Below are 12,945 nucleotides of genomic sequence, written 5' to 3'. Positions count from 1 at the left end.
TGTTTATTGCCTGTGACCTGTCCATGACGTTTACTAAAAATACTTGTGACTAAATCATAGCCTTACTCATAAATTTGAAATATATGGCACAATTACATATTTTAAAGTTTTTAAATTACATTTGACTTATCAGGGTTGGAGCTGGCATTAGTGACATTAGCATTATAGGGACCAACTGTAAAAGAATGTAAACCAATTTCTCTCTAATTTTAGGATGGGATTAACATTTTAAAAATTAATTTGTTTGAAATTTGAACTTTTAGACTAAAAAAAAAAAAAAAACAATGTATTCTTGGTTCCAAAGTCCCACTTTGAAGAGTTTCCAAGACACCACTAAAGATTAGAATTCCGGGTCTGCTGAAATCCTTTAAAGAACTTGCTTTTAAGAGCTAAGAATGACCATAAAACAACTCATTTTTGACTCCACTTTTCCCCAATAAGTTCTTCACACAGTTACAAGCAAACCCTCCCTTCCCCTTTTTCCCAAAGAAATACCATAAACTAACCAAGTGAAAGATTTATTATTTCTATTTTTAAATATTTAGGAGACACTCTGATGACTGAGACCTTAGACCTGGGCTTGTTTTCAGTTGCTTATAGTGATGAGAAAATTGTGGTTCCATTAAAGTATGTTCAGGGAATGCCTTCTGTGACACAGGTAGGCCAAGTGCCAGCTCATGCTAAGATCCCATGTCTCAACTGGATACTTATAGATGCATAGCCGTAATCTTTCTGTCTTAATATTGATAAAATAGGGATTAGATTTATAAGGAAGTGTTTAGACTCTATTGAATGCTTATGAGTTGCTTCCTGCTTGTGATATTTGTGTTCCATATTGTAATGTAATATTTGAGTGGTTATATTGTGAATCTGTGACCATATGAATCACCATACAGGAGAGAGACATTAATTAGCATGAAGAGCTGCTCTTCTACAAAAAAAAAAAAAAAAAAGTTATGCCCTTTACAAAAGAGGAGACCTATTATCTGATTGGATCTTACAACTAGAAACTCCCTACATCTGGATTGAGAAACCATCAGCAAAAGGACTAAAGACTCTTCTTATTGTTCTGGTCTCCACCCCTTGGAGATGAGTCACTTGAGTAGACTTCTTCCATCACATGAAGTTGCAGCTCCGAGCACATGGCAGGAGGGGGATGAAAACCCCAAACAAAAGGAACTAAGTACCTCTATACTGTTGGGAATCAGGGAGTAGAGGAGGGTTCCTAGGCATAAGCAAGAATCCCCAGCTGCTCAGCCTGGATTAGCCCTAAAGGTCAAGTAGAGCTTGCTGATTATAGAAATCAATGTTATCTTTTGAAACCTAAGGCTGTAACTCATTTGTGTGTCTATGTTTGTTTGCTTTAGCCCTGTAAATTTCTTTTTCTATTTAAGAAATCTTGATATAGGATTGTCTACGGGCACTGTCGGTGTGAGACCTAAAGCACAATTGACCTGGCATAAGTGACTGGTCCTTTGGGATCAGAAGTAACCTATTGCTGTGATTCTTAGTGTAAGGGGCCATCTGTCACAGAGATACAGTCACCCGAGTGGGAAGACAGACCCGAGTATCCAAGGGGGCTGTCTGTGACTCCGTGTTGAAGCTGTTAAAGTGCCTACAGAATTTGTACTTGGTACAGTAAGTTGGTGAAATCTAAACTTAGAACTCACAGCCAATTAGGGGTTGGTGCCCTGGTTTTCAATAGTCTGCTCTGAGGTTGGTACTCATGCTCTTGTATCACCACTGGGAGCATCACATCTTCCCTTTCTTCCTTCTCCTCCAAAGAAATGGTTAATGTCCAGCATTGAAAATGGTTACTCAGAAATAGGAAAGGGTTTTCCCAATATGTACACATATTTAAGTACAACTGCAGACTTTTATTCCATTGGCCATATTTTGTGAATTAAATGCTACATGGTATTAGATATAAAATATGACTAGATTAAATGTAAACTTGTTCACCTGAAGCAGGAATCTGAGAGCCACCAGGAAATGAATGGGTTGCTAAGCAATGTTGTTAGCACAGGAACCATTCTTGTGTCCCAATTAACTGAATTCCATGATTATCAATGGACTACCTAAGAGCCTGGTTTGGACATGACAGTTCCAGTTCTATGCAAAGAGTGTGGCTTTGTTTAGGGAGAGGCTTAAGAGAAAGTTTTACTTAATGCTTCAGCCATTAGTACTTGATAGGTATCAGTTTTTAGGCAAAAAAAAGTTCTGGGCTTTTCCTTTGCATGCTCTATGTTCTCATTGATTAACAGCTGTCATGGAGCTCCTCCCACTGAAGTTGCTAGTGGAATGAAAAAAAAATGAAATACCTATTTTTACCTTAAACAGGACTCTCTCTCAGTTCTCCCATACACCTGAAAGCTTCCAACCTTCACAGTCATATATTTTCCCTGCCAAAAAAGCAATGGGAGCTGGCTTGTTAACTTGCCTTAAACCCAGTGATGCTAGTGCTATTTGACTCCTACTGCAGTGTAGTAAAATTAATTTTAGGCAGTTGGAGCAGCAATTTATTGCCAAATAAAATGTAAGTCAAATGTATAGAAATGCAGTAAACATGTGATAGGGAAGAAGTTGATGTAATTGTAAGAGGTGCTGCAACAATGAACGTCCTCCTTGAATAAATTTCTCTGTGGTCAGAATAGGTTATAAATAATCTCCATCAAACCAGTGCTTAAAAGGAGGCAGATAAACTATTGGTAACTGAAGGTTCCTTAACTAGTGAGAGGAAAGGGAAGACGAACACAGGACAGGAACAGGTGTTTGTGCCTCAGCCTTTGCACTGAGGGAGAACAACAGAGAAGACATTGTCCAATTATTTTGGAAAAAACTTTATTGAGGGATTAAAAAAGCATTGCCCAGGAAATATATTAAAACAACCCCCTTAAAATATAAAAGCTATTCCTTGGCTTAAAAGGAAGTGAAATGTGTTACTGAAGCAGAACTTCATGCTCTCAGATTGAGATAGCTACACTGGGAAATCTAGAGAAAATGTAGGAGGCAACTAGACTACAGCAATGAATCTGGGGTCATTCCAGTTCAAGACCAAACCCTAGCTTTAGAGATATGTGGAAATATGACCCAGGTGAGTGACAGACTGAGTGGTCATCTCCACGAGTGATGTATTTCTACATACAAAAAGCCTAGTTTAAAATTGGGACAGCGCAGATGTGAAACATTTTGATTGTAAACAGAGTAAGGCAGCTAGGAAAACTTGTGTAATGCCTTTCACCAAACATACCCAGTTTAAGACAGAAGTCCTACATACTGGCCATAAAGTGCAAATGGTAGTGTTACACCTAAAAGTCGTTAACTGTCATACGTTCTATAAATTAGACATTGCTGCTCACACTGTGTGCATTTAAGACAATATTTAGATCACCCATTGGCAACAAGAGCTGTTTGAACTATGAGTAATTTGACAAACTCAAGACCTATCTTTGTGTCAAATTGCCAACAAAAGTGCTTATCTGAAATAATGTTTACAAACGTATTGGAATTATGGATGATTGGATACTGTTTGTAGTGAAAATTCAGTTGCTTCATTGGCTTTTGGAGTTTGCTATTCAAGCTCTGTGACAAGTTACTGAGGTGACATAGACCAACTAACCTTTTTATTGACTACTGCAGTGCCAAACAAGTCTCTTCAGTAAATGAAATTCACCTATCGATCTGAAGCTCATCATTTATGAACCTATGAAAATCTTTGGTCATTTGAGCATCCTTTTGTCATTCCACCCTTTTTCTTTTAGAGCAGTTACAGAACAGGGCTCTTAATTTCAAAAAGCTAAGTGAATTAGTCACAAAACAAGGGGAAGTTAAGCACACTTGCTTTTGCAAATACCAACTTATAGTTACAAATCACTACACCATCTTCTTCAGAAATCAGACCCATTCCCAGGCAGATCTACTTTCCCTAGCTGAAGTATCTCTTGCAAACCCAACTACATTTATGTTAAATACTATTGATTTAATAAATTGACAAGATATTGGCAATGAAAACTGCAGCAAAGCAGCTAATCTTAACTTTAGGAGGAGGATTTAACTGCCAATGACCAGTTGTCTTGGACCATGGTTAAAAGGAATAGATATCATCTGGGCCAGCCCAACAAAGGGCTTAACCAAATATTAACATTCTAGAAGGAGCACAAACAGGATTTTTTTTTACACTCACTAATCTGTTAGTAAGAAATGAATGATTGCTCCCCTTCTGCCCTCATAACTATTAAAATTAAAGCTTCCAAGCCCTGAGCATAGAAAAATGACAATGCTGAGAATACTGATGCAAAAACAAGGGTTTTCATAAAGAGGCTTGCATTTTGTAAGAAACAAAGTACTGGGAAAATAAATGTATTTTACCAAATAAGAAAAAAAGAAACAGGATCGGGAAAGAGTTTTATTAAAATTGTAAGTTAGCATTATAAACAGTTTAGAATAATCAAAATGAGAAGAACTTGACATCAGTATCTTTAAAAGAAAGCTTTATAGATAAAATCAAATTTCAGGCATCTATCTCAGACAAGCTATAAAGAAAGTTTCACTTCCATTATTTTCCCAATTCACTCAAATATGGCAGGTGTATTCATTTCCTGTTTGAAATCTATTACAAACCATTCAGCAAAGAAAACCCTGTCTGTCTTTAGATAGTAATGTTAATCTTGGTTTTAGGATGTAGTGCTTAGATAGCCTAATGGTTTGAAAGGTAGATGTAAATGAAACATATGATGAGCAAATTTCACTTACATGAAAAATTAAGCAGGAGTTATGTACTGTGTGTTTCCCAGCATTCAAGTAATAATGGGAACACAAGAATTTTATTTGGATGTTCCATCAGGTACTAACCTACATGTTGTTTAAGGGGATAGAAAAGTTTAATACAATAAGGGAGATTAGTACTTCAAGATGAAAGGAGTTAAAACCATGGTTATTTGTAATGCTGAACAGAGGAAGTGTTTGTTCTACATTTCAAAAGTGTTAAGAGCTGTTGAACTCAATCAACATGGATTTTATTAGACACTTGGTGGTAATTTGTTTAGACACTTGGTGGAGGGAGTCAGTATTTATAGACAAGACAAAGAATACAAAGTAACAAAATATTGTGGGGGCTAGTTCAGCCTTCTCCATCAACCTTACTTGAGGTTTAAAGTTACATTTTAAAGAATTAGATATTTTTAAAGTTTTGATATAGGCAAGGGAATTATAGGTAGCAGAGTTTGGGCAGTGACTTGTCAAACTGATCAGAATCACAAACCAGCATACTAAATACTGTACAGGTTTTCAAAGCAGCTATCAGAAAAGCTACATTGGGTGGTGCTATCTTTATATATGTTATTCAAGTTTGCTAATTTAAAATGATTGATTAAAGAACCGATTCAGCATATGCAAATCTTGGACCTAAAATAATACAATACATAATAATAATAATCACCACATACTGATTTTCTTATCTCATCGCCAGTAAAATATTCAGTAATCACAACATTACTGACAATTTATTGGTGGTGAATGAAGTGGAATAGAATCCAGCTGGCTGCTCCAGTATTTTTATTGGCTGTGCAGTTCTAACAAAGTAGAAAAACTTTCCTTTTGTGCAGTATTTCCAAAACACTTAATCAGCTGTTTGTTCACCTTACTCTAGTCATAAAGCCAGAGTCAGAGAGTTTAAGGTCATCTAATCGGACTTCCTGTACATCACAGGCCACCAACATCACTCAGCACTTGCACAATAAACCCAGCAACCTAAATTAGACTATTACAGCCCACAGGAGGCTAGACCGTTACATGCCACAGGCAGAGAATGGGAGGGACTGAGGTTCACCAGTGCCCACGGCCACCACATTGGCAGAGAAATGATTGAGACATACCCAGATAATCATGGCAAGTGACCCATGCCCACACGCTGCAGAGGAAAAAAAACAAAAACAAAAAACCCAAGGTCACTGCCAATCTGACCCTGAGGATGTTAGCAAGAACCAGCCAGCCAAGCAGCTGACAGAGAGAATGCTTGGAGCCATCTCAGCAACCTGGCCCTCCCCATCCTATGTCCTATCTCCAACCAGTGCCAACCCTGACATTTCAGAGAAAGAAGATAAAAAACCCTCTCAGAATATATGGGGGTGCGAGGGGAAATTCCTTCCTTACACCTGCATGCAGCTGAAACCCTTAAGCATGAGCTTTAGGAACATAAGACAAAGTGGAAGTGAGCCCCAAGGCTGTTGAGTCCTGCCCCCTGCCATCACAAGCAACCCCATCATACAATTACACTCAAATTTATTCTGCTCTTTTAAAACTATTAAGTTGTTTGCTTCCACAGCTCCTAATGGGAAACTGTTCACCAACCTCACTCCTCCAATGGTTGGAAACCACCTAATTTCCAGCCTGAATTTGTTCATGGCCCAGTATATATAATTTGTTCTTGTGCCAACACTATCCTTAGTTTAGCTCTTCACCCTCCCTTGTATTTCCCCCCCCCCCGATGTATTTATAGAAGATGATCTTATCCCATCTCAGCCTTCATTTTGCTAAACAAGCCAAACTCTTCCAGTGTCCTCCCATAAGACAGTTCCTTCATTCCCCTGATCATCCTAGTAGCTCTTCTCTGCACCTATTCCAATTTAAATTCATCTTTCCTGAACATGGGTGACCAGAATCATGCACAGTATTCCAAATGCTTACCAGTGCCTTGTACAATGGCATTAATATTTCTCTGTCTTTACTGGAAATGCCTCAGTGAATCATAGGTGAAAATTAGTGCTGCAATCATATAAATATTTTTGATAGCAGATGGGATTTGAAGATACACTGGGTATATATACTGGACAGAAAAGATCACTTTCACATATTCACTTCTAGACCATATGTATGCTTTAAGTAGTAACTTGCATATAAAATACTGTAACATTATGGAGATGACAACTGGACAAATTTTATTTACAAAAGAAAAAATTTCAAAGTATTCAATTATCACAAGGTAGCATGAACAAGTGTAGGCATGAATTTTAAAACAGCACCAGGTGTGTTCTTTAGTCTTGTTTCAGATCTTTCTACCAAAATTGAGAACTTTATTTAAAAGCTAAATTTTTTCAACATATACCTACAGAAAGCTAATCTAAGTTTCTGATTTTCTGATTCTGAAATAGATTTCTGGATTCCTCTTCCCTTCCAAATTGATATAAGAGCCAGAAATGTTCTTACAATCTGCTTACTAAATATCCAGAGATAGTCACTTCCCACTCCATAGATTTTCCCCCTCAGCATTTCATTCCTTTTTGGACACTTTGTAGTCAGCTGCCACTCAGCCATACTCTCTTGCAATCTCCTATCCCTGGCTCCCCTACAGGAGCCCCCCACTCCTGGACAATCACACTGTTTCCAGCAAGAGTTTAGCTTAGTCCCAGGATCCTTTCTGAGTCCTTACCTCTAGCTCTTGGCAGTGCTCCCCAGGCCTGACCACAGGTTGTTGGCTAGGAACAGCCTTACAAGCCTCTTGCCCATATCAGGTTTGCAATGTCAGTCTGCCCCCAAACAAAGGGAAGAGGGGGGTAAGAAAGGGAGGCTAGTCCCTGCCTGAACTGGGCTCGTCTTGCTACTAGAGGTCACTGGCTGTCCCTTGAAACCTTTCATCCTGGGCAAACGTTGCCCCTTTCCTATATGTGAGGGCTCCACCTTGTTAAGCTCTCCTTCTCCAAATAAAGTATGTTCTGTGGGTGCACCCAATTGACACTGCCTGCATGCTCATTAGCCTATCAATAGGATGGGGGAGGGGCATATCCCCTCACACACCTGAAGAACTGCTGTACATTTTGACTTTTCTTCCTGCACTTGCATTCTCATCAGTTCCAGCTCTCTTGCTAGTATTCAAATGAACCTCCTCATCTCAGCAGAGAGAGTTGGATCAGACCAACAGGGGGATGAACCACACTTGGGAGGGCACAGGTCATGCTAAGACATGCTGGTGAAAAGGCCTCTCCTTCTACCTCACAGTGAATTTGTTTCTTCTGCTTCCCATTGGCCAGCCAAGGAGGGATTGAGTAGGCCTTTCCCTTCCCTCCATCAATTTAAAGCCAAGAGACCACAGGCCATCTTGCTGCTTCCCCCTCCCCCATAGGTGGGAACCTTGATCTGTGTCCAGGATGCTGTAGGTCTGCCCAATAGCCCGTTTTTGAGGACCAGGAAAGAATTGTTTCACATTGGGCCACAGTGACCAGATGCCAGAAGGTTTTTGCCTTCCTTACAACACCACAGAAGAACAGCTCCGGTTGAAAGGAGTAAGAATAGTAATTTATTGCTTGGAGGAATAGAGGAGTGTTCAGTCTCCTGCCGTATGTGGCCGGTATCCAATATAGAAGTAGATTAAAAGGGCCAGCTCTCAGCAATAAATGACACCTGGAAGATGGCTGGAGAACCTTTTGACTATGAAGAGATAGGGAGTCCTAACGTCTTCACGGACTGAGGTTCCCTCAGTCACCTCATTGAGGGGACATGCAAGGAGATTCAGAAGTGAGCTGAGTCCTAGGGGTTGGGCTCAGGAGCATCAACCCCAAGTCATTGGTTATATGGTGTGAGCCCTTTCAACATCACATAGGACCCAATTAAATGCACATGAGGGGGGTATGGGTAGATAACAATGGAGAGGGACACTAAGTAAGTTAAAGACACTTAAACCGCCTGGGTCCATCTTTCATTCACCTGCTTGTCCTGGGAGTATGGGTACCTGCAGTAAAACACCTGTGGCACCGTGTCTCAGAGCCTGGGTCAGCTACTTCTCAGGCTTGGGTTGCAAGGCTAAAAATAGCAGTGTAGACATTTGGGTTTGTGCTGGAGCCTGGGTTCCAGCCTAAGCACCTATACTGCAATTTTACAGCCCCACAGGTAAAGCCCCATGAACCTGAATCAGCGGACTCAGGACAGCTGTGGTTGTACCAAGGGTCTTCTATTGCAGTATAGACCCTACCCTAGGTCAGCTGTGTAAATGATACAGTGGTGTGGGGAAGACCATCACAAAATGGAGTTCTTATTAAATGTGTTTTGCACTATATGTCCTACCTTAAAAGCAACTTTAGATTTCACACAGACAGACACACACACACCCACCACTACACCGGGTATTAGCCAGTGTGTAAGGCACTTGTTGATGAACACATTAGACCAATGGTGCCCAACCTTCTTATACAGGAAGGCCACATAAACCTAAGACAGGTTTCAGGGTAGCAGCTGTGTTAGTCTGTATCCTCAAAAAGAACAGGAGTACGTGTGGCACCTTAGAGACTAACAAATTTATACACTCCATATGGCTAAATGCAGTGCCTTGCATAAATTTGTTAGTCTCTAAGGTGCCACACGTACTCCTGTTCTTTTTGATAAACCTAAGAATAAGCTTGTGTGGACAAAGGAGATTCTACCTATTTTAATAAAGTTTAAAGTCACCTGTATTGATTTATATTTTAAGTTCAGCTTGCTTTATGTGTATTTAGATAGACAATATTGTACATAGGTTGTTTCGATTTATCCTCTTGTGTAAACCAAAATGATGTAAACATCATAACAAAACACTAATGAATCAGCCATTAGTATATTGTGTTGAAGCAGGCTGCGGGCCTTATGAAATGCTGCTCTGGTGTGCTCTGTAGAGCCTGCAGACTGTGCACCCCTACATTACACCACTGGTTAACCTCTCCCTTTTCTCAGAATTCCTGGAGGGATTTCTGCTATTTTTCAATGCAGATGAGTTAAGTAACAGATATTTTTATTTCCTGAACCCAATTCAGGCAGCTTCTCTCTCTTAACAGTATTCTGTTATTGGCTGGATGGGTTTCAGGCTGAAGTAAGGAAAGTATTCTTGTTTGCAAAATACAATAAAATAAAGCCTCAAAAGCTACAGGTACAACTGAACTTCACTTTTCTGCCAGACAACAGCACAACGATGGCTGTACATACAGTTTTACCTTCAAGACTAGACTGATTGAAGTGTGCAACTTGCTATTTCCCGGCTGCAGTAGAGAATGAAAATTCTAGAACACCTCATATGTAGGGCCCTACCAAATTCACATAAGAACAGCCATACTGGGTCAGACTAAAGGTCCATCTAGCCCAGTATCCGGTCTTCTGACAGTGGCTAATGCCAGGTGCCCCAGAGGATATGAACAGAACAGGTAATCATCAATCCTTGAGGGGGCCATTTAGGGATCGGGGGCAAAAATCTATCTGGGGATTAGCCCTGCTTTGAGCAGGGGGTTGGACTAGATGACCTCCTGAGGTCCCTTCTAACCCTGATATTCTATGATTCTAAGTGATCCATCCTCTGTCACCCATTCCCAGCTTCTGGCAGAGGCTAGGGACACCATCCCTGCCTATCCTGGCTAATAGCCATTGATGGACCTATACTCCATAAATTTATCTATTTATGAATTCAAGGTCCATTGTGGTCAATTTCACAGTCACAGGATTTAAAAATCAAATTTCACAGTGAGGTGGGGGTCACAAGGTTATTGTAGAGGGGGTTGCGGTACTGCTATCCTTACTTCTGTGCTGCTGTTGGCGGCGGCGCTGTAGTCAGAGCTGGGCAGCCAGAGAGCAGCAACTGCTGGCCAGGAGCCCAGCTCTGAAAGCAGAGCTGCCACCAGCAGCAATGCATAAGTAAGGGTGGCATGGTATGGTATTGCCACTCTTACTTCCGCACTGCTGCTGGCAGGGTGCTGCCTTCAGAGCTCGGGGCGCCTGGCCAACAGGCACTGCTCTCCAGCCGCCCAGCTATGAAGGCAGTGCAGAAGTAAGAGTGGCAATACTGCGACACCCTCGGCAACTCCCTTTTCGGTCAAGACCCCTAGTTTGAGAAATGCTGGTCTCCCACCATGAAAGCTTTATAGAATAGGGTAAAAGCACATAAGAGACCACATTTCATGGGGACAGACCACATTTCACAGTCCGTGACATATTTTTCATGTCCGTGACTTTGGTAGGGCCTACTCATATGGTGGTTTACTTCATCAAAGTGCTGTAGAACATTAATCCTTACAATATACATGAGATTAAAATTATGGATTATACTAGACTGGCAAACAGAGAAGTTAAGTGACTTTCCCAAGGACAAACACTGAGTTAATGTAAGAGCTTGGAATAGAACTCAAGCTTCCATCTCCAAGTACTATGCTCAGGCCTCTAAGTCAACCTTAGAAGCCAAGTGGAATGTTTTTGCACTGATATCATTAACCAATGAACAAAGCACATAGAAATTATAGCAGCTGTCAGGAGAGAATAGGAATCGTACCTAGAGTTTTATTCAAAAGATATTAAGATAATTTTATATCACGATTAACAGTTTCTTATTTTGCTTCAAGGTTCTGTTTATTTTTAGCTGCTACACATAAAATGTCTTAGTAATAGGTGTAAAAATGCCTTTCCATATTTATCCTCATTTTCTGGAAAGAATGATCTCATTTGTCATGCTCTCTCTTCTCTTTCAAGTGACTGAAAGATATAACAATAAACATTCCTCTCTTTCCTCTACCCTTGATTTCGATGTCTCCATTTTTCATTTCAGTGGAGAAAAAAAAACTAGTAAAAGATCTCCCTCTTGTGGTCTTCTGTGTAAACTGCTTTAACTAAGTTTGAGAGTCCAGCAGAAAATCCTCCTGCTACACATTCTTTAGACAGATTTCCCTGTATTTTCTGTGTTCAAACATTAACAGAAATTGCAGATAACATTAAATACACTCAACTTCTTTCTAGAAAGAATAAAAAAACCTTGAGCTTCATTTTACTTTTGCACATAAGCTATGAAAATTGAAAAAAGGCAATGCTGTCTCCTGCAAACCACCACAGAAACTGAAATGAAATGGGGGGGAAGGGGGGAAATTGTAGCAGTAAGCTATGGAGATGAATAAGACCGAATACGGAGATGAATAGATGGATTAATTTCACACAAATTTCAGTTCTAAAAGTTTTGTTTTAGTTTGAACAATACACATAGTGATCTCTATCTTGCAAACCAGCTGAGGTGTGTATGAAGATTTCATGCAATGTGATCAACAAAGCCTCACACAAATATAAAAAGAAATGTTGTGCCTTTATTATCGATAATGGGATTATTTGTTTTTTTAATTAGAAATGACACTACGGAACTGCAATACTGGTCCAACAGTCTTGTCTTTACTTTTGTTTTTTTAAGCAAGAAATAGAATGAAAATGCACCGAGTAATCAGAAAGCACTAGCAGGCATTGGTTAACCCAAGATACTAGCTTCTTTGTTCCAAAAGCACTTGCAAAGTTGGAACCGAGGATTTAGATTGGTCATAGTTTGCAATAACTAGAGTCACATGAGTAAGCTTCATGTGCCCAATATATATATTTTTTAATTTACCATTAAGTTGGTCACTGGTATTTTTCCCTCAAATATTACAGTTTTTCTTTAATTGATATTTTTCCTCAAAGTATAAAAAAGTATGAAATATAAACAAGTTCTTGCATTGTACACATGTAAGAGTACAATTGAAGCATTAGAGAGCTGACTATCTACACACCATCAAATCCCATCAAATCTTGGATAATTCATCAATATACAAAATATCAGGGCACAGAAAGAACTAAAACCCACTTCTTTGTTTTGTTACGCACAGGTTCAAATATTCAATCTAAAGAAAAACAGTTAATTATTTTGGCTTTCCACTATATCCGCATATTGAGACACTTATTAAAATATTCCTGTTTAATTGTGTTTGGTCTTTTTCTTATTGTCAAGTCATGTTTGTTATTTTAATACCCGCCATCCAGACAAACAAGTAATCAGCAAGACCCTCCTTTTCCCCCATTCCCTAGCCCTGACCCCTCTCAGGTCAGTTTTAAGACATAACTCCAAACACTGGGTTGTGACGACAGATGCTAGGACCAATCTCTTCATAATCTTTTTTGGTGTGGCATACTTGGTAGAACTCAGGCTGG

The 12,945-nt window shown here is 39.7% G+C and overlaps 1 protein-coding gene across 1 annotated transcript in view; it reads right to left on the bottom strand.

Annotated features, from left to right (window-relative positions):
* Nucleotides 1-4,392: 4,392 nt before the first annotated feature.
* ACTR3 (actin related protein 3) overlaps nucleotides 4,393-12,945 on the bottom strand; it is a 51,244-nt gene continuing 42,691 nt past the window's right edge. Inside the window, exon 12 of the mRNA XM_054043306.1 lies at nucleotides 4,393-12,941. Within this exon, the coding sequence (XP_053899281.1) occupies nucleotides 12,846-12,941 (96 nt within the window). The 3' untranslated portion in view covers nucleotides 4,393-12,845. The remainder of the gene's footprint in view (nucleotides 12,942-12,945) is intronic.

The sequence above is a fragment of the Malaclemys terrapin genome, chromosome 11 (genome assembly GCF_027887155.1).
Source record: "Malaclemys terrapin pileata isolate rMalTer1 chromosome 11, rMalTer1.hap1, whole genome shotgun sequence".
Lineage (NCBI taxonomy): Eukaryota > Metazoa > Chordata > Testudines > Emydidae > Malaclemys > Malaclemys terrapin.
This window is presented reverse-complemented; position numbering and strand designations above follow the sequence as displayed.